The sequence below is a fragment of the Macaca fascicularis genome, chromosome 14 (assembly GCF_037993035.2).
Source record: "Macaca fascicularis isolate 582-1 chromosome 14, T2T-MFA8v1.1".
Lineage (NCBI taxonomy): Eukaryota > Metazoa > Chordata > Mammalia > Primates > Cercopithecidae > Macaca > Macaca fascicularis.
In genome coordinates, this window is record NC_088388.1 from 19,074,344 (window position 1) to 19,096,724 (window position 22,381).

At 40.3% G+C, this 22,381-nt stretch overlaps 1 protein-coding gene and 1 non-coding gene across 7 annotated transcripts in view; both read left to right on the forward strand.

Annotated features, from left to right (window-relative positions):
• Positions 1-22,381, forward strand: part of CKAP5 (cytoskeleton associated protein 5) — a 101,567-nt gene that overhangs the window by 72,264 nt on the left and 6,922 nt on the right. For 5 of the 6 annotated variants that reach the window (XM_065528197.2, XM_065528200.2, XM_005578020.5 and 2 more), the window contains exons 25-42: positions 810-1,004; positions 1,697-1,832; positions 4,139-4,227; positions 6,820-6,945; positions 8,471-8,620; positions 8,928-9,131; positions 9,345-9,480; positions 9,914-10,107; positions 11,327-11,499; positions 12,669-12,842; positions 13,071-13,191; positions 17,335-17,514; positions 18,915-19,102; positions 19,953-20,028; positions 21,084-21,272; positions 21,363-21,500; positions 22,006-22,089; positions 22,184-22,343. In XM_065528197.2, the coding sequence (XP_065384269.1) occupies positions 810-1,004; positions 1,697-1,832; positions 4,139-4,227; positions 6,820-6,945; positions 8,471-8,620; positions 8,928-9,131; positions 9,345-9,480; positions 9,914-10,107; positions 11,327-11,499; positions 12,669-12,842; positions 13,071-13,191; positions 17,335-17,514; positions 18,915-19,102; positions 19,953-20,028; positions 21,084-21,272; positions 21,363-21,500; positions 22,006-22,089; positions 22,184-22,343 (2,713 nt within the window). Of the gene's footprint in view, positions 1-809; positions 1,005-1,696; positions 1,833-4,138; positions 4,228-6,819; positions 6,946-8,470; positions 8,621-8,927; positions 9,132-9,344; positions 9,481-9,913; positions 10,108-11,326; positions 11,500-11,735; positions 11,779-12,668; positions 12,843-13,070; positions 13,192-17,334; positions 17,515-18,914; positions 19,103-19,952; positions 20,029-21,083; positions 21,273-21,362; positions 21,501-22,005; positions 22,090-22,183; positions 22,344-22,381 lie in introns of those variants that run through there. The other variant, XM_074013758.1, reaches the window with a different exon arrangement.
• Positions 9,608-9,718, forward strand: LOC123568947 (small nucleolar RNA SNORD67). The gene has a single exon (XR_006692498.1). It is a non-coding gene; the product is annotated as a small nucleolar RNA SNORD67 (small nucleolar RNA).

The window sequence follows — 22,381 nt, forward strand, 5'->3', positions numbered from 1 at the left end:
ACTTTAAGTTGTAGGGTACATGTGCATAACGTGCAGGTTTGTTACATATGTATACTTGTGCCATGTTGGTGTGCTGCACCCATCAACTCATCGTTTACATCAGGTATAACTCCCAATGCAATCCCTCCCCCCTCCCCCCTCCAGATACCTTTCAATAGGTGAATGGTTAAACAAATCTCTTGTATATCCATACATGGAATACTATTTAGCAATTAAGAACAAATTGCTGGTAAATGCAACAATTCAGATAAATCTCCAAGGAATTATGCTGCATGACTAAAGCCAATCCCACTGGCCTGCGAGCCAAGATTATGCCATTGCCCTCCAGCCTGGGTGATGGGAGTGAAACCCTGTCTCAAAAATGAAAAATACAAATATGAACTATTTTAGGGATATATAGAAAAAAATGTCAACATAAGGCAAAAAATAGAAGTCTTGGTAAAATTTGTAACCTTCTGATCACAATAAGTGCTTTGGGTCTTCTAGCTAAATATTTTTCAGAACTAAAGGGAAATAAGTCAAACTTTTTCATCTTTAAGATGTATTAAGAACTATTAAAGCTTTATAATTTAATACCCAAATATAGTCCAAAGAAATGTGTCCTTATGTTAAAGATGATTGTCATCATTGAATATATTATTTAAATATAGCACAGTTCTTGAATTATGAAAAGTACTGATTTCATATTGGAAAGTTATAGTGTGAAAGCTAATTCAGTGCTTGAGACTAATGAAATCAGTAAGCCTGAGATCATACATGATAACAGTCTTCATTTGAAGTGTGTAACTAGTCTTTATTTCTTTTGGCAGCTTCTGGGCTGGCTGGCTGAGAAACTACCTACTCTTCGTTCCACCCCTACAGACCTTATCCTTTGTGTTCCTCATCTCTACTCCTGCCTAGAAGATCGAAATGGAGATGTGCGAAAGAAGGCCCAAGATGCTTTGCCATTCTTCATGATGCATTTAGGATATGAAAAAATGGCCAAGGCTACTGGGAAACTAAAGGTACTACTTCTTGTTGCTGCTACTGCTGTTAAAAGCTATTAAAAAATATATTTAACATGGGCCAGGCACGGTGGCTCACGCCTGTAATCCCAACACTTTGGGAGGCCGAGGCAGGTGGATCACCTGAGGTCAGGAGTTCAAGGCCAGCCTGGCCAACATGGTGAAACCCCATCTCTACAAAAAATACAAAAAAATTAGCCGGGTTTGGTGGCACATGCCTGTAATCCCAGCTACTTGGGAGGCTGAGGCAGGAGAATTGCATGAACCCAGGAGGCAGAGGTTGCATTGAGCTGAGATCATGCCACTGCACTCCAGCCTGGGCAGCGAGCGAAACTCCGTCTCAAAAATATATATATATATTAAACATGAATTTATATGAGCAAAAAACCATATTACCTCCTGTGAGTCTCAATTTGAAATCATAACAAGCAAAAATAAAATATTAAGCAGTGTAGAAGTAAAAATCTGCTGACTTCACAGGGGTGAAAACTGTGACCTTCTAGAATGATACCTACCTTAGTGTGACTTCATAATGTGTGTGACTTCTGACACCATGTGCTGCCTCCCTTACTTCAGTGGTATTTCAAAACTAGGAGCTCAGTCATTTGTTCGACAGAGGATTTGTTCATAAGCTTCGTATGACTTTATCATTTATGTGACCTCTCACTTTTTATGTTATTTTGTCTCTCTAGCCAACTTCTAAAGATCAGGTATTGGCCATGCTAGAGAAAGCCAAAGCTAACATGCCAGCCAAGCCTGCTCCACCTGCTAAAGCAACTTCTAAACCAATGGGAGGGTCTGCTCCAGCCAAATTCCAGCCTGCATCAGGTAACTCTATCTTAAGAGGGTTAAAGGGGAAGGAAATAGCCCTGAGGAACTCTAAAAAGACATTCAGCCTTGTCTCTTTTAAATCACATTTCCTTACAGCATAGATCCAAGCTCTCCTTCCTTCTCTCCTTACTTTCCTTTCACAAACACTTGTCAAGTAGTCAAGTACCTATTTTATGCCAGAAACTGTACTAAGAGTACAAAGGTGACTAATTTGGTTTCTAATTCTAAATTTTTTTTTGTTTTTGTTTTGTTTTGTTTTGTTTTTAGAGTTGGGGTCTTGCTCTGTCACCCAGGAGGGAGTGTAGTGGCATGATCATAGCTCACTGCAACCTTGAACTCCTGGCCTCAAGTGTTCCTTGTGTCTCATCCTCCCAAGTTGCTGGGACTACAGGCATGCACCATCACACCTGGCTAAATTTTTTTACTTTTTATAGAGATGAGGTTTTGTTGTGATGCACAGGCTGGTCTCAAACTCCTGGCCTCAGGCGATCCTCCTGTCTCAGTCTCCTAAAGTGCTGGACTTACAGGCTTGAACCACCACACCTGACCCCAAAAGGAGTTTTGGAATAGCACATCAAAACAGTCCTTTATGAAGTGTTGCATCCTACATTTAAGGTTTCCACAACTGTTTTCTGCTCCTGGATACTATAATTAGAAGAGGAATTGGGAGAATCTAGCTTAATCTACTTTATTAACCTTCTTTAAGGGAAAATTCTTGATTTCTTTATCCTGATACTAAAATTCCATAATAAGCTGGGTGGCTTATGCTTGTAATCCCAGCACTTTGGGAGGCCAAGGCCAGTGGATCACTTGAGGTCAGGAGTTTGAGATCAACCTGGCCAACATGGAGAAACCCCACCTCTACTAAAAATGCAAAAATTAGCTGGATGTGGTGGTGCACACCTGTAATCCCAGCTACTCAGGAGGCTGAGGCAGGAGAATTACTTGAATCCAGGAGGCAGAGGTTACAGTAAGCCAAGACCACGCCACAGCACTCAAGGCTGAGGGACAGAGCAAGACTCTGTCTCAAACTAAATAAATAAAAATAAATAAAATTCAATAATATATAACCTGTGGCCAATTCATTTTTAGACTTACTGCTTAACAATATTCTTGAATTTAGTGGAATAGAAATTGTTGATGCTATAAAGTTAGAAATTTTACAGCCTGATCAACATGGCAAAACCACATCTCTACAAAAATTACAAAAATTAGCTAGGCTTGGTGGCGCACACCTGTGGTCCCAGCTACCCAGGAGGCTGAGGTGGGAGGATCACTTCAGCCCAGGAGGTTGAGGCTTCAATGAGCCACGATCGCACCACTGCACTCCAGCCTGGGTGACAAAGCCAGAACCAGTCTCCCAAAAAAAAAAAAAATTTACATGTGTAAAACTCTTTATTAAAGTGCATATTCAGTTTTAACTTTTATTGGGATCTTGCTATGTAGCAGATACTGAATATCAAAGATGTCCTTACCCTTAAGAAAGTATCAGTCTGGGCTGGGCATGGTGGCTCACACCTGTTATTCCACCACTTTGAGAGAACAAGGAGGTCAAGACCAGCTTGGGCAACATAGTGCGACCCTGTCTCTAAAAAAAAAAAATTGTTTTAATTAGCTGGGCTTGGTGGTACACACCTGTAGTCCCAGCTCTTCAGGAAGCTGAGGTGGGAGGACTGTTTTAGCCAGGAAGGTCAAGGCTGCAGTGAGCCCTGATCATGCTATTGCACTCTAGCTGTGTGACAGAAACCCTGTCTCTAAACAAACAAATGAAACTACAGTTTAAATGTTGGTAAATGAGATATAGATTTTCTGAATTAATTTCCCTCTTATGCTTAAAGAGAGATTTTGGGAGAAAAATTATTAGGAAAAAAAAATCTGAGCCAGGCACAGTGGCTCACGGCTGTAATCCCAGCACTTTGGGAAGCCAAAGTGGGTGGATTGCTTGAGCCCAGGAGTTTGAACATGGTGAAACCCTGTCTCCACAAAAACTGTAAAGAAAATTAGCTCGGTGTGGTGGCACAGTCCTGTAGTCCCAGCTACTAGGGAGGCTGAGGTGGGAGAATTCACTGAGCCCAGGAGGTCAAGGCTGCAGTGAGCACCGTGAAGGCACCACTATACTCCAGCCTGGGAGATAGAGCAAAATCCTGTCTCATTAAAAAAAAAAAAGAAAAACTAACTGAAAACATCTTATAAACTGATACATTTAAGACTGCAGGCTTCCTTGTCATCATCATATATTTAACCTGTCCAAAATAAAATATTAGTTAAAGTTTATAGTATATATATATTTTTTTTTCTCAAAGCACCTGCTGAAGATTCTATTTCCAGCAGTGCAGAACCCAAACCTGATCCAAAAAAGGCCAAAGCTCCAGGATTATCCTCTAAAGCAAAGGTATGTTAACTCTGTATACTTCGATGCAGACTTGCTTTTAAATATATTTTATACACTGAGTCATTCTATTAGGAAGGATCACATTATATATAAAAGAACATCACTGCTATTGATATTATCAAATTATTTATACAAATTTCTGTGGCTCATTTTTAATAAGGTCCTAAAACGGAGACGTCCTGCTCTCAAGAGGTGCTGTCATCTTCCTTTCATGTAGATTTTTGGGGAAAGATATACTTTATTGAAAGAAGAAAGGGCCGGGCACAGTGGCTCACACCTGTAATCCCAACACTTTGGGAGGCCGAGGCAGGCGGATCACTTGAGGTCAGGAGTTCAAGACCAGCCTGGCCAACATAGCGAAACCCTGTCTCTACTAAAAATATAAAAATTAGCCGGGCATGGTGGCAAATACCTGTAATCCCAGCTACTCGGGAAGTTGAAGCAGGAGAATCGCTTGAACCCAGGAGGTAGAGGTTGCAGTAAGCCAAGATCTCACCATTGCACTCCAGCCTGGGTGACAGAGCAAGACTCAGGGGGAAAAAAAGAGGAGAAAGCAAGCATTTGTAGCTCTGGCATAATAAACACTTTAGGCTGATTTGGATTTAAGAAAAGGAGTTAAATCAACTTCCTTCAAATATGGCACTGTTGTCATCATACTAGAAGATGTTTCAGTTAGTCTACAGGGAAACACCATTTGTCCCAATGGGATTTATTTTGATGCATCACCAATTCTTTCAGTATTCATGGAGAGTTAGACAATTTAAAGCAGTGTGTTCAAATGTTCAACTTTATCCCCTGGGTGATTTTTTTCATTTAATTAAGTTTATAAATCACAGAAAATTGTCATTATCTCTATCAAGATTCAGATTAATAAACATTCAGAGTGTTAATTATTTAATACTTACAAAAGGAAAATTGCAAAACTGCAATGGGTAGTAAATCTAATAGTAAATCTAAATAGAGAATTATTTAATTTACTTCCTGTAATTGATGAAAAAGTATAGAGAATGTTTTTTAGCCAGTACATGTATTATTACACCCCCATTTTGGAGTACACATTCTAGGGCCATTCTTCTAAATATTATAGTTAACCATTTTTCTTTCCTATGCTCAGGCCCTTTAACTCCTCAGTGAATTAATTTAAACTATCCAATGATGTTGTTCTTTTCCTGTCTGCCTGTCCTCATCCCAAATTTAACAAGTGCTTATTTTAGTTTTGATCACGAGTGTTTTGCAGTATTTTTGACTCCGTTCTTAATGCCATAATTTTTTTTCCAATCTTTTTACGCTTACGAAGCAGTTTCATATAAATGATCTCATATTTGTTTGGTCTGAATGACTTTAGTGTTTATACTAGAAAGAAATTCTGGCCAACTAGAAATAGTGGCCATGCTACATTTATAATAATAAATGATTCCAGTAATGAAATTTGAATTTTATCTTAAATATGTGTACTATTGTTTACTATTTTCTATCTGATATGAAGATTTTAAATCTTGGATTTTTTTTTTTTTTTGAGACGGAGTCTCGCTCTGTTGCCCAGGCTGGAGTGCAGTGGCCGGATCTCAGCTCACTGCAAGCTCCGCCTCCCGGGTTCACGCCATTCTCCTGCCTCAGCCTCCGGAGTAGCTGGCACTACAGGCGCCCACCACCTCGCTCGGCTAGTTTTTTTCGTATTTTTTAGTAGAGATGGGGTTTCACCGTGTTAGCCAGGATGGTCTTGATCACCCGACCTCGTGATCCGCCCGTCTCGGCCTCCCAAAGTGCTGGGATTACAGGCTTGAGCCACCGCGCCCAGCCGGATTATTTTTTAAAACCACTTTAGTGACTTAAGTATTTAAAGCATTTCTTGTAACTTTCTCTAGAAGCAAGTTCAAAAGGTCTTCAGTTTATACTATTATGATAGAGATAGATTTAAATATCAACGGAAAGAAACAGAAAAGCTTTCAAACTAAGTGTTTTGAAATGTGTAAATGCCATTCAAGATGTCATTAATGGCCAAGGTGGGTGGATCACTTGAGGTCAGGAGCTCGAGACCAGCCGGACAACGTGGTGAAACCCCATCTCTACTAAAAATACAAAAATTAGCCAGGGGTGGTGGTGGGCGCCTATGGTCCCACCTACTGAGGAGGCTGAGTCAGAAGAATCACTTGAACCCAGGAGGTGGAGATTGCAGTAAGCTGAGATCACGCCACTGCACTGCAGCCTGGGTGACAGAATGAGACTCCATCTCAAAAAAAAAAAGAATGTCATTAATAGGGAAAGCTATAGTGTTGAAGATTTCAAGAAAAAAAAAAAATTATCCAGTAAACAAAAAGTTTGTGACCTAGACTAATGATCAGTAATAGCAGCTTTTCCAACTACATAACATGCTCGTCCAAGAACTAACCGACTTAAGAATATTCTCAGAAAAATTTCTAAAGAACCTGTTCAAAAACATATACAAGATTCTATGATGCATGTTTTTTTCATGTGAAATATCATGTAGAAAGATTTCTCTGTTTTCTATGGTGCCCTTTTACTGGGCAGCAGCATCATATTCTTAAGGAGAGGTGGCCAAGCTAATCAGTATTCCCTGAACCTTGGTTGTAGAGTGCACAAGGGAAGAAGGTGCCAAGCAAAACCAGCTTAAAGGAGGATGAAGACAAATCTGGGCCTATTTTTATTGTTGTTCCGAATGGAAAAGAGCAAAGGATGAAAGATGAAAAAGGATTGAAGGTAAGGAAGGATTAAGAATCGTCAGGAGATTTTTGCTTGTATTGTTATTCAGGAATAGTTTTGCTGTCTGAAATCCATGTTATTGTGAAATATCTAGGAATTAAGTGTTTCTTTTGCTTATAAATTATATTATTCTTTAGTTTATGGGAGCATTAATTCCTACAAATAAACTATAGAATAGAGTTATTGCCTATTTTTCCCTGTAAATAGAAATAAATGATTTCGTAGCTTTTTTGGTATCTTCATTTTTAAAATCAAAGAATGGAATGTATTTTTTTTTTTAATTAACTAGATAATATAAGCTTCTTCATTAATCTTTCTTTTCAAGACCTTACAAGGCAGATTTTGTGACTGTATAAATGGCTAGTTCAGTCATTTATCTTATGTTGCTTTGATTTCATTAGGTACTTAAATTTGTTTTCAAAATGCATAATCTTTTTAAAAAATTATTTGCAGTACAGAAAGTGCAAAGTATGGTATGAAAAGCATGTCTCTGTTCCAGTATCCCTCCACAGGGAGGATATTAGTACTCATTTTTTCAATGTATTACTCCAGAAATATTTTGTACCTCTACTATCATATGTATATTTTTATATAGCCCTCCTTTTATACAGATGGAGACATGCCATATTGTTTGTTCTGTATCTCACTGTTTTCTTTTAATGATGTTTGAAATATCTGAAAGATCATTCGTATCTGTGTATATATGTGTGTATCACTGTATTGGCGCATTATATGTATATACCTTTCTTTATCCTTATGCCAATATGTTGGACATTTAGGTTGTTTCTTGTCTTTCACTATTACAAACAGTGCTGCTGTGAATATCTTTGAATGTAGGTCTTTGTTACACATATGTGAGTGTATCTATATTAAACTCCTAGAATGACGATATGCATAATTTTGATAGATATTTCAAATTTTCTCTCTATCAAAGATGTGGCAGCAGTGTCCACCATGTTATATAGTTATATGTAGGATTGATTTTTTTTTTCTTTAGTAAGAATTGCAAGGCCAGGCACAGTGACTCATGCCGGTCGTCCCAACAATTTGGGAGGCTAAGGCAAGCAGATTGCCTGAGCCCAGGAATTCAGAACCAGCCTGGACAACATAGTGAGACTTTGTCTCTACAAAAAAATTTTTTTAATTAGCTGGGCATAGTGGTGCATGCCTGTAGTCCCAGCTACTTGGGGGGCTGAGGCAGAAGAATCACTTGAGCCTGGGAGGTTAATGCTACAGTGATCTATGATCGTGCCACTGCACTCTGCCATGCCCGGGCAACAGGTGAGACTCTGTCTCAAAAACAAAGAATTCCAAAAATGTGTATTCCTGTAAGATTTTCAGAGCTGTTAAGCTTCAAGAAGTATGACACCTTGACATCTGCATTCATATTTAATTACAAATGAATATTGTTGAATTTTGAAATAATTTTATTAAATTGTTCCTGCAGCTGCATTATATAAGGCTCTCTACCTCATTTCAGTTGAACACCCTGTAGCCACTTTTCACTGTTTGTTTTTTCCAGGTGCTAAAGTGGAATTTTACTACCCCACGGGATGAATACATTGAGCAACTGAAGACTCAAATGTCTAGCTGTGTGGCTAAATGGTTACAAGATGAGATGTTTCACTCAGACTTTCAGCATCATAACAAAGCCCTGGCTGTTATGGTTGATGTAAGTCTGCAATAGATAAATATACATGTATCTCAGACATGTAAGAATACTGAGCCCTATGAAATAATCTGAAGTTTGCATGACTTGAAAAGGAAGTAGAATATACTATGTTCTCTATTTTTTAGAGCTGTTTTATTATTTGGTAGAATAAATGAATGCGTGTGTATATTTTTTAGGTCTTAATTGAAGGCTTAAAAATCTGTCATTTTATTTTTGGGCTCCAATAAAATTTAAGAGACACTTGCCTAGTAGAATTGAGATTTTGTATATTCTTATTTGTGGGAGTTTTGTTTTCTTTTATTTTAAGCACTTGGAGAGTGAAAAAGAAGGTGTTATTGGTTGCCTGGATCTTATCTTAAAGTGGCTTACCCTGAGGTTTTTTGACACCAATACAAGTGTCCTGATGAAAGCACTAGAATATTTAAAATTGCTCTTCACCTTGCTAAGTGAGGAAGAATATCATCTTACTGAGAGTGAAGCATCTTCCTTCATCCCCTATCTTGTTGTCAAGGTAATGTGGTGTTCTCTCTCTGGGAGACTGCTTGAGTTCCCAGCTGACCTCAGTTTCTATACTTTTATTTCCTCTCCCTTTTTTACTGATTATATCATGGTACCTTCCCTACTCATCCCTATTTCCCTATTCTTTCAAAACATAGTAATGCATGGGAGAATCATTACTACTTAGGAAATGCCTCACTTAATCATTATTTTCCTTGTTGACTAGGTTGGAGAACCAAAGGATGTCATTCGTAAAGATGTTCGTGCCATCCTGAACCGGATGTGCCTTGTCTACCCAGCTAGCAAGATGTTTCCCTTTATCATGGAAGGAACCAAATCCAAAAACTCTAAGCAGAGAGCAGGTGAAGCAAATAGTTTAAACTGAGATGTGAATCTCTGCGGCAGTAGCCTATAGAAGAAATAGTTTATAGATGAACAAATAAATTTCTCCAATGCCTATGTAGTTGATTCCAACCTCCTGATTTAGACTGTGAGAGTGATGAGTTGCACACTGGTGGAGCCATGGTATCAGGTGATACAGGCACCACTCAGTATCACCCTGGTGACAAAATCAAGTGCACAGGGGCCATCTGATTCACAGGCATCTCTTCCTTTCAGGAGCACTTGCTGAAATACCATTTTTTAACTGATAAAAGGCAGTAAACAAAAAATCCTAGGCAGAGCCAGAGTCAGATTTAAGTCCTTCATATATGCCAAAGGAAATTTCTCTAGTAAGGATAAGTCTCTATCCCAAATATGTGTTGTTTCATTAATCTAGCCTTTCTCCCCCATCAGAGTGCCTGGAAGAGCTGGGATGTCTGGTTGAGTCCTATGGCATGAATGTTTGCCAGCCAACCCCAGGAAAAGCCTTAAAGGAAATAGCTGTTCACATAGGAGACCGTGACAATGCTGTACGCAATGCTGCACTCAACACCATTGTAACGGTGTACAATGTACATGGGGATCAGGTGTTCAAACTGATTGGAAATGTGAGTGACTTCTCTGAACACTGTCAGCATGTTGTGAAAAGAATTACAAGATCTCCTAGGTGCTAGGTTTCCTGTCCTCTCAACTGTAGCTAAGTTTTTACTACTTTTTAGTCAACTCAACCTATCAATGTGTCCTAGAATCTGAATAGACCCTTGAGGTGTCTCTGATTAGGCTGTTTTAATGGAAATCAAGTTTTCTTTTCTGAGCATTCTATTCATAGTAAATTTGCTTTAGAAATGAGTGCTATTTTTGAATCAAGAAATCTGAGCTAGTCCCGGGTTTAAATTCCTCCTGGCAGTCTGCTCTGTAATTTTTACTGCATCGAGTTTTTGGTTAAAAAGTGCTTACTTGTGTATAGTGTGGATACTAGTATCTGTCAGATCACGTCTTGAGCTACAGCCATGAGCCAGTTTTCCGCTCACATTAGGTTCTGCCTCTGACCTCCTATTTCGTTTGAGCGAGTCTGGACCTCTGTCTTCAGTTACCTCATAGTGTCACCATATATTTACACTGGGCTTAAATATGTTTATTTATATTTTCTGATTTAATTCTCACTACTACTCAGTGAAGAATATAAAGCAGTTGGGAATTTTATAGATGACCAAAAATGAAGTTTCTTGCCCATAGTCACACAGCTAGATAGTGGTGACAAAACAAAAAATGGGGAAGCTTCATTTAATTTTTGACCTTTTTATTTGTAGTTACTAATTGGCTTTCTTTTTTATCCTTTCCTTTCCTTTTTTTTTTTTTTTTTTTTTGAGACAGGGTCTTGCTTTGTCACCTAGGCTGGAGTGCAGTGGTGTGTTCACTGCAGCCTCGACCTCCCAGGCTCAAGTGATCTTCTGACTTCAGCCTCCTGAGTAGCTAGGACTATAGGCGTGTGCCACCATGCCCACCTAATTTTTATACTTTTTATAGAGATGGGGTTTCACCATGTTGCCCAAGCTGGTGTCAAACTCCTGGGCTCAAGTGATCCTCCTGCTTTGGCCTCCCAAAGTGCTGGGATTACAGGCATGAGCCACTGCGCCCAGCCCCTCTCCTTCTTTCATATCTCCTCTTCCTGTTAGCAGCTAGGCAGGTATTAACAGTAGTTCATTTTGAAGTGTGGTGCTTTGAAAGTAAACATGTCCTAACATAGAAGGTTCTATTTGTTTTGATATGAAAATAGATATTATTGAGTTATTCAGTTAAGTTTCTAAATTTGGCCTCTTTTTACAGCTTTCTGAAAAGGATATGAGCATGCTCGAGGAGAGGATTAAGCGGTCAGCAAAGAGACCCTCCGCTGCACCAATAAAACAAGTGGAAGAGAAACCTCAGCGTGCACAGAACATAAGCTCCAATGCCAACATGTTACGCAAGGGACCAGCTGAGGACATGTCTTCCAAACTCAAGTATGTAGATAGAGATACTTGTCTAAGAGCATCTCTATGGCCTTTGCCTTGTGTGCTCACAGCCTGTCCTGTAACATAATCTTGAGTTCTTGTAGCCATTATCGTGCATGACAGAGTGTCTGGGTAAATGTATTGTAACCAAATGTCTGATCCTTCAGTCTTCATTGTCTTTGTCTTTGTCTCAAAACCACTTCTAAATGGTCTTGTGCCTTCTTTCACTGCTTTTCCGTGGACAGAATTATGTATCGCACTTATAGGATGTAAGTACTGCCTGCTAATTTCTCATTAGCAGGGCTCTTATATCTTTCTAACTTCTGACTTGGATTCATCCCCTCTGGAGGGTGACTAGCTTAGAGTTTATAATCAGGGTAGAGGGTGTCCATAAGTACCCCATGAATCAAGTCTTCCACAAAAGTTCAATGTCATGTGGCTAAAATATTGATTCACTTTCTTCTTTGTGTTATACTTGGTTGTGCTTAATTTCCTATTCTTGAGATAAGGCTAAATAAAATACATGCAACCCAAAATTGGCTTAGGGACTCAAAATACTGCCTCCTAAGCAAGACAGCTCTATTTTGGGTTGTGTCATGAGTATAATTTTAACCAACTTGAATTTGGAAACTTTGAATCCCTATTTCTTGGATGTAAAGCTGGCCCTGACCTGTCAAGAGTGAATATTCTAAAAAGGGGTGACTAGTGGTCTCACAAAGTATAAAATGTGCTGAACACTGCATGGAATGGTACTTATGATTAGCAAAATTAAAGCACTGGTTAATTTGGTGGAAAAGAACCAGCCAGTCTAGATTTTTCTTATATATTTGCCCATAAGTAGTGAACTTTGAGTCAATATAAATATCTTTGATTGTTTTCTGCCCCATCAGGAATAGAAGTACAAGGTTTATGGGCTTTAGTGAACTAGAACAAATACTTATAACTTGGCAGGTAATGTAAGTACAAGTTAAAGTTATCTGCCCTCTTAGGATATTCATGAACCAATGTTGTTGCCTATTAAAGGCACTTGCTTAGACTCAGGGACTTAAATCATTCAGGGGGGCTGAAACCAGAAGTTGAACATCTGTCCTGAAGCTTTGGGGCAACTGACAGTGCTACTCTTGCCCTTTGGTTAAGAAGTCTCTCTTAGTTCAGGAGCCTCCTTTTGCTTCCCTTAGCCAAGCCCGAAGCATGAGTGGGCATCCTGAGGCAGCCCAGATGGTCCGCCGAGAATTCCAGCTGGATCTAGATGAGATTGAGAATGACAATGGTACAGTCCGATGTGAAATGCCAGAACTTGTTCAGCACAAACTGGATGACATTTTTGAGCCAGTCCTTATTCCTGAACCCAAGTGAGTTAAACTCTTTCATTTAAATATGAGCAGTTCATGATGATCAGACGGCATACGTGAAATGTGCCCTTTGTGGTAATGTGCAGTTAAAACTTTTTAGAACTGATTTCTTTCTGAATGATAGCAGTTGTTAACTAAGACCTGGACCTAGTGGAGAATTGTATAACTCCAGCTGACTGGGATGTCTTGTAATAGAGATTGAAGTTTTCTCTTTGCTCTGCTATCTAGGATCCGGGCTGTTTCTCCACACTTCGATGATATGCATAGTAATACAGCATCCACAATCAATTTCATTATCTCCCAAGTAGCCAGTGGTGACATCAACACAAGTATCCAAGCTCTGACACAGGTAATGGGTGTGCTTCCATGACAGGGATTCCATTGGTGGACATAGAGGCTATAAATGTGATGAATTGCACATTCGCAGAGTCATAGCATTAGGGGATTCAGGCAGTGTTTCTTTCCCGAGGAGAGAAATGCACAGGTGCCACTCAGTCATCATGTGCCTCAGAGGATGTGGCTCTAATAGAGCCTTACTCTTTTTTTTTCTTTTGGTCTCACTATGTTGTCTGGGCTGGAGTGCAGTGGCTATTCACAGGCACTGTCATAGCACACTGCAGCTCCAAACTCCTGGGCTCAAGTAATCCTCCTGTCTCAGCTTCCTGAGTAGCTGGGACAACAGGCTTGCATCACTGCACCTGGCTAAGCCTTGCATTTTTTTATAATTGCATTGATTCACCAGAGGCTAGAGATAAAACAGCAGCTAACAAGTAAGGACCAACTCTCATGGAACTTATTTAGATTTTAGTGGACAGAGACAAGTAAACAAGAAAATATCACACAGTTGTAACAACTGTGTAAATATAACTTACATGGAGTAATGACAGAGAGGAACTGAGTAGATACTTAGACTGGGTGATCAGGAAAACTCTGATATCCTTGTGGCTAAGAGTATTCCAAGGAGAGGAAAGAGCTCGTATTCAGAGGTCTTAGGGGAGAAATGAGCTTGAAGTTCAAGGAAATAAGGTTCATGTGCCTGGAGCATAGTGTTAAAGGGGGAGAATGATACAGAATGAGATTTGAGAGGCAGACAGTGATCATATCATATAGGGCTTTAAAAGCACCAGGGTGAGTTGTTTGGATTTTATTTCAATTATGATGGGAAACTATTAGAAATTTTTTAAAACAGAAGTCACGGGTGGGTATGGTGGCTCCTGCCTGGAGTCCCAGCTGCTCAGGTGGCTGAGGTGGGAAAATTGCTTGAGCCTGGGAGGTTGAGGCTGCAGTGAGCTGTGATTGCACCACTGTACTCCAGCCTGGGTGACAGAGTGAGACCGTGTCTCAAAAAAAAAAAAAAAAAAAAAGGCCAGGTGCAGTGGCTCACACCTATAATCCCAGTGCTTTGGGAGGCCAAGGTGGATGGATCATGAGGTCAGGAGTTCGAGACCAGCCTGGCCAGTATGGTGAAATCTCGTCGCTACCGAAAATACAAAAATTAGCTGGGCGTGGTAGCACACGCCTGTAGTCCCAGCTGCTTGGGAGGCTGAGGCAGGAGAATCACTTTAACCCGGGAGGCGGAGGTTGCAGTGAGCCGAAATCGTGCCACTATACCCCAGCCTGGGTGACAGAGCGAGACTCCATCCCCAAAAAATAAATTAATAAAATTTAAAAAATAAAACAACCCAAAGTGAATCAACAACAATGTGACAAAATGAGATTTTTTTTGTAATTTTTTTTTTTCTTTTTTTTGAGATGGAGTCTCGCCTTGTTGCCCAGTCTGGAGTGCGGTGGGGCAATTTTAGCTCACTGAAGCCTCTGCCTCCTGGGTTCAAGCAATTCTCCTGCCTCGGCTTCCCTAGCAGCTGGGATTACAGGCACCCACCACCATGCCCAGCTAATTTTTGTATTTTTAGTAAAGACAGGGTTTCATCATGTTGACCAGACTGGTCTTAAACTCCTCACCTCAGGTGATCCACCTGCCTTGGCCTCCCAAAGTGCTGAGATTATAGGCGTGAGCCACTGCGTCAGGGTGATAAAAGAAAATTATGTGCTACATTGATGGGATCCAGTGAGAGTTCCACATCACTTTGCTGATATTTCTGATGTTGCATAACCTGAATCATGGGAAACATGTACAAATTAAGGACATTTTATAAAGATTCAAGGTCAAAGCTGGGTGCAGTGACTCACGCCTGTAATCCCAGCACTTTGGGAGGCCAAGGTGGGCAGATCACCTGAGGTCGGGGGTTCGAGACCAGCCTGATCAACATGGAGAAACCCTGTCTCTACTAAAAATACAAAAAACAATAGCCGGGCATGGTGGTGCACACCTGTAATCTCAGCTACTCGGGAGGCTGAGGCAGGAGGATATTTTGAAACCCGGGAGGTGGAGGTTGCTGTGAGCCAAGATTGCGCCATTGCACTCCAGCCTGGGCAACAAGAACAAAACTTCATCTCCAAAAAAGAGAAAAAAAGAAAAAGATTTAAGGTCCAGAAAGTCAAGGAAACACTGAAGAACTGTCCTACACTATAAAGAGACTGGGAGACATGACAGTCTCTCAGGTAAATGCAGTGCGTGATTCTAGACTGGTCTTTTGCTTTAAAGGACATAATTGAGGTTATTGGAGAAAATGGAATGGGGTCTGAGGATTAGATTGTAGTGACATCAATGTTAATTTCTTGATGTTGATGGTTTTATTGTACTTTTGAAGGAGAATGTCCCTGTTGTTAATAAGTATACCCTAAAGTATCAGGGTCATGGAACATCAGATTGACAACTTTTAAATGATTCAGGATAAAAGAGTTCCTTTACTACCCTTTCAACGTTTCTGTAATGTACTTTTTTTTCACCTTTGCAGATTTTTTGTTTGTATTAATTGTGGAAGAAATTACTGTGGCCACTCTAGATATAAAATTATATGCAAGGCAAGAGTGAATTCCAGCAATTCTTTTAGGAAGTTGTGGCCAATTTTTTTTTTTTTTTTTTTGAGACGGAGTCTCGCTCTGCCGCCCAGGCTGGAGTGCAGTGGCCGGATCTCAGCTCACTGCAAGCTCCGCCTCCCGGGTTCATGCCATTCTCCTGCCTCAGCCTCCCGAGTAGCTGGGACTACAGGCGCCCGCCACCTCGCCCGGCTAGTTTTTTGTATTTTTTAGTAGAGACGGGGTTTCACCGTGTCAGCCAGGATGGTCTCGATCTCCTGACCTCGTGATCCGCCCGTCTCGGCCTCCCAAAGTGCTGGGATTACAGGCTTGAGCCACCGCGCCCGGCCGTTGTGGCCAAAATTTATATGAAAGGTACTGTGTGCCACTAGGATGATAATGGTGAAGAGGAAGGAAGTCATGGTTTCAGGGTTTCTTTTGGAAGTAGAATCCACAGAACTTGCTAATAGATTGGATATAAACAATGCCTTATTACCATTAGTGACAGCCAGTGCACTGAAACAGAACACTGGACCAATATGTGAGAAAGCTGAGTTTTTGAGTTTGGACCAGTAGTCTGATCTTTCTGAGCCTCACTTTTCATCTGGTAAATGGAGATCGTAATATCAGCCCTGTCTAAAGAGTCTAAAAAGCACTCTTTTTAATAAATTGAACATTTAAACATAAGGATTTTTGTTTTGTTTTGTTTTTGAGATGGAGTCTCGCTCTGTCACCCAGGCTGGAGTTCAGTGTCGTGATCTTGGTTCACTGCAACCTCCGCCTCCTGGGCTCAAGCAGTTCTCCTGCCTCAGCCTCCCGAGTAGCTGGGATTACAGGTGCCTGCCACCACGCCAGGCTAATATTTCTATTTTTGGTAGAGATGGGGTTTCACCACGTTGGCCAGGCTGGTCTCCAACTCCTGACCTCAAGTGACTCGCTCACCTTGGCCTCCCAAAGTGCCAGGATTACAGACGTGAGCCACTGCGCCCAGCCAAACATAAGGATTATTATTCCCCAAATTAGACAATGAGCCTCTTAGAATCGAACCTGTGACTAATTTATCTAATATCTTGCTCAGTAAATATTTGTTGAATGACTGAATCCCTAAGGACTAGTTATTTATATATAAATGGGGCCAGGCGCGGTGGCTCACACCTGTAATCCCAGCACTTTGGGAAGCCGAGGTGAGTGGATCACAAGGTCAGGAGTTTGAGACCAGCCTGGCCAACATGGTGAAACCCTGTCTCTACTTAAAATACAAAAATTAGATGGGCATGGTGGCAGGCGCCTGTAATCCTAGCTACTTAGGAGGCTGAGGCAGGAGAATCACTTGAAACTGGAAGGTGAAGGTTGCAGTAAGCCAAGATTGTGCCACTGCACTCCAACCTGGGCGAAAGAGCAAAATAATAAATGAATAAAATAAGTAAATAAAGTAAATGGGCTTTTTTTTTTAAGGTAAGACTCTGGAAGTACTTTGCTATTAAATATTCTTACAGAGAAGTTTCATATAGTGTCTTCCTGCTACTTTAGAATATAAAGCTTGAAAAATATATCTTGAAATTTTTGTTATCAGATTGATGAAGTCCTGAGACAGGAAGACAAAGCTGAAGCCATGTCCGGCCATATTGATCAGTTTCTGATAGCCACGTTTATGCAGCTAAGACTCATCTACAACACACACATGGCAGATGAGAAATTGGAGAAGGATGAGATCATCAAGTTGTATAGCTGTATCATTGGCAACATGATTTCGGTAAGGGCACCTCTGCAGGATTTCAGCTTCCCATCAATCTCTCAGCCTACATAGGTTGAAAAGCCAGAGTCCATGCAGATGTTGCAGTGAGTCCTGTGTCACTTGGTAGAATTTTACATGCGTTGTATAGCAAGTTACTGATGGCCTCCATTGAATGTTTGGCTACACTCCGTCCCACCTTACTGTTAGGATATAAAGTAAAATGCTTACAGACTACCTAGCTTCTTCCTGTCAGTTTCTTCATCAGGCATGGTAGGCCATAGCTGCCTTTCCACAGATAAGTATGGTTACATTAAAAATGCTAATTAGCCTGGTTTGATCAGTAGACATTGTATACATGTATTGAAATATCACTCTGTATTCCATAAATTTGTACAGTTATTACATGTTAGCTAAAAATAAAAGGGAAAAAAATTTGTCAATGTTTTACCTTTAGAGCAGATTATAAGGATAATAAAGACATTCTCACTCGGATTTCAATATGCTTTCTTAAATTGGGGCTAAAAGGGTGGACTTAATGATGCCAACTAGCCAGAAATTACAAATTTGGCATAACAATAAATAATTTCACATGTAAAACCAAATACTTTGGCTGGGAGCAGTGGCTCACGCCTGTAATCTCAGCACGTTGGGAGGCTGAGGCAGGTGGATCACGAGGTCAGGAGTTCAGGACCAGCTGGCCAAGATAGTGAAACCCCATCTCTACTAAAAATACAAAAAATTAGCCAGGCCTGGTGGCGGGCGCCTGTAGTCCCAGCTACTCGGGAGGTTGAGGCAGAGAATTGCTTGAACCCAGGAGGCAGAGCTTGCAGTGAGCCGAGATCATGCCACTGCACTCCAGTCTGGGTGACAGAGCGAGACTCCGTCTCAGAAAAAAAAACAAAAACAAACTTTTACAATTAGAAAGAAGCACACTGATTAATTTTGCCTATTACTAGAGGCTTGGGGGAGTGTGGTGATTTTGTTTTTTCGTTAATATTCTAAATTTTAAAAACCACAACATAGCCGGGCGCAGTGGCTCGCGCCTGTAATCCCAGCACTTTGGGAGGCTGAGGCAGGTGGATCACGAGGTCAGGAGATCAAGACCATCCTGGCTAACACGGTGAAACCCCGTCTCTACTAAAAAAAAAAATACAAAAAATTAGCTGGGCATGGTGGCGGGCGCCTGTAGTCCCAGCTACTCGGGAGACTGAGGCAGGAGAATGGCATGAACCAGGGAGGCGGAGCTTCCAGTGAGCCAAAATCACGCCACTGCACTCCAGCCTGGGCAACAGAGGAGACTCCGTCTCAAAAAAAACACAACATAATTGAATGTTTACCATAATATGCCACCCACATTTCTATTCTTCACTCTCTATATTAGAGTTTTACACCTCCCTGACACAAGTATGTCTGGATAGCTATTTCAGATAGAGAGCCTTGCCCGGGAGGCGTCCACTGGAGTACTAAAAGACCTAATGCATGGCCTTATCACCTTAATGCTGGATTCTCGGATTGAAGATCTTGAGGAAGGACAACAGGTCATCCGCTCTGTGAACCTCTTGGTGGTGAAGGTTCTGGAGAAGTCGGACCAGACCAACATCCTGAGGTATATCTGTACTCTCAGTCAATAGAGCCTGGGGCATCCTCTCTTTTGTCTACGCTTAGAAACCATCATAGTCAACTTCCTAGGCAAGCTAACAATCATAAATCAACTTCCTAGCCACGCTTAAAGTTATAACTGATATAACTACATCAGTAGTTATAACTGATATAACTACATCAGTAGTTATAACTGATATAACTACATCAGTAGTTATAACTGATATAACTACATCAGTAGTTATAACTGATATAACTACATCAGTAGTTATAACTGATATAACTACATCAGTAGTTATAACTGATATAACTACATCAGTAGTTATAACTGATATAACTACATCAGTAGTTATAACTGATATAACTACATCAGTAGTTATAACTGATATAACTACATCAGTAGTTATAACTGATATAACTACATCAGTTATAACTTTAAGCCTGCCTAGGAAGTTGATTTATTACTCTTCATCGTGGACCAAAGGTATTTTAGCCTGAGACCATAGCTAAAACTAGTAAATACTTAGCCAGCCAATATCATGCATTTTCTAGAATAGGACTGTAAAGTTTGTCGGTTACATTTTTCTTGTACATTTCAGGTACCTTTTATTCTTTCTCAGCTACCAATGACAATGAAAAATAGAGTCACAAACCTTACACTTACCAAGTGGTGACTTAAAAGGCTTAAACGATGTTTATTTTCTTAACTGAACGTCAGGTAGTCCAAGACAATTCCTGATCCATGACCTCTCAATTTATTAGATGAATAGAGTGATCTCACTTGACCTTTCAACTACTGATTTTAATTGGAATGCAGGTTTGAAACTTAATGCTGTTGTGTTGGATTTTTCTTCCAGTGCCCTACTTGTTTTGCTCCAAGACAGCCTGCTAGCAACAGCCAGTTCTCCCAAATTCTCAGAGCTTGTTATGAAGGTGAAGTTGAAATGATTTGATCTCTTTTCTTTCAAAGATGCAATCACTTTGTTAAAAGTATGGGGAAAGAGGAATTGGAGCTAAGAAAGCCATAGGCTCATATCAACCAAGTCATACCTGAAAATATATTTTTCATAATAAAAATATTAATAAAATAATTTTTTAAAAATTTAGCCAGGTGCAGTGGCATGCACCTATAGTAACAGCTACTCAGGAGGCTGAGGTGAGGAGATTACTTGAACCCAGGAGTGAGCTTGATCATACCACTACACTCCAGCCTTGGCAACAGTGAGACCTAATCTCTAAAATATATATATGTTTATGGTTTTTATATATATATGTGTGTATTTTATATATATGTATATGTATTATATATGTATAAATTATGCATACACATACATACACACACACACATATATATATGAATTGGTCTTCAGTTTTTCCCTTCCTACAATTTATATTCTAAGTTCAGGCCTAAACAGTTCGTGGCCTCAAACAGTGAAAGGGAGGAGGTATTTTGTAAATATTTTACTAATTCTCTGAGGATCAAAAGGAAAGAAGTTTGAAACAGATTTCATTTATTTTGGGGAAAAAGATATGTATAGCCCTATGATATTTGGCCTCTTTTGTGATAGAGACCAAATGAACATATTTATAACATTTTAATACTGTTATTACACTGAATTAGTATCAGATATTTTGTCCCCTTGCATTAGATTTGGTTAAGCAACATGAACTACTTTACTCTCAGGAACCAAGGAAACCCAAGAGAGAATTTCCACCAGGTTAAATGATGGCCGCTAGCTCTGGGGAGTGGGAAGGAGTGGAGATGGGTGATTAGATATGAATGACTGGACACACTTCAGCTGGTGTCATGATAGAAGTGATTTAAAATTTTCATGTTTTAGCAGCTGAACTTGAAAGATATGATGTGCCACATTTATAGCCCTGGCCATCTTTTAGAAGTGAGCCCAGAGCTTAGGGAATATGAATGGTGACAAATTATCCTCATTCTTCAGTCACTCCTTCTAACTCTTTCATTCTTTTTTCAATAGTGTCTCTGGAGAATGGTTCGACTATTGCCTGATACCATCAATAGCATTAACCTAGACAGAATTCTTCTAGATATCCACATTTTCATGAAGGTCTTCCCCAAAGAGAAACTGAAGCAATGCAAAAGTGAATTTCCCATAAGGACCCTAAAGACCCTGCTACACACCTTATGCAAATTAAAAGGGCCCAAGGTGAGTAAGAATCGCAACTGGTCTCTGAGGGAGCTTGAGAGAAAATCATAGAAATGGCAATGCTATCAGTTGTGCATGTGTCTCCCTCAGATCCTGGACCACCTAACGATGATCGACAACAAAAACGAGTCTGAGCTGGAGGCCCATCTCTGCCGAATGATGAAGCACAGTATGGACCAGACTGGGAGCAAGTCTGATAAGGAAACAGAAAAGGGAGCATCTCGAATAGTGAGTGGCCTGACTTGAAAGATTGAGGGAAATGAGGCTATACCGGAAGTGATCTTATCTAAGGTGTAGGTCACCAGGATACCTTTTCCGAAGGTCCAAGGTGAAGGCTCACAGACTGGTCCAGTCAGTCTCCTGCTGTGGTGCAGTAACCATTTCCACCTTGAAATTTTAAAATCTAAACTAAATATAACCATGTGTTTTTTGGTCCCCAAGAAAGATGCCTAAGGCATTGGTCACCAGATAAATAGCTAGCTCTACTCAACCTGGAAAGAATGTGTCAGTTCCTTCTCCATCAAGTTGAGGTGGAAATCAGACTGGAGGCACTCAGTAACCCAGAATGTTACTGCTTCTGCTGTAAGACCTGCATCATTGGTGCATCTATTATCTGTAGGAACATACCAATAAGGCCCAGATTTTGAGATATTTTCTGTTCATATCCAACCATCAGTTCCTAATTAATAACTCAAGTCTAACCAATTCTTCCTTATGTCTTTCAACTTTTCAGGATGAAAAATCATCAAAGGCCAAAGTGAATGATTTCTTAGCTGAGATTTTTAAGAAGATTGGCTCTAAAGAAAACACTAAAGAGGTGAGAGTGAAAGGGTTAATCTGAATAGGGGTCTGCTTTATGGTAAAGGGACACTGACACTCATCTCCCCCTCTTCCCTCTTCCTGTTCACCAGGGGCTAGCAGAGTTATATGAATATAAGAAGAAATACTCAGATGCTGACATTGAACCATTTCTGAAAAATTCCTCACAGTTCTTCCAGAGCTATGTCGAAAGAGGCCTTCGGGTGATTGAGATGGAGAGGGAGGGCAAAGGTCGCATTTCCACTTCAACAGGTATGATTTCCTTTTATAGCTCCAGGAATAAGCTCAAA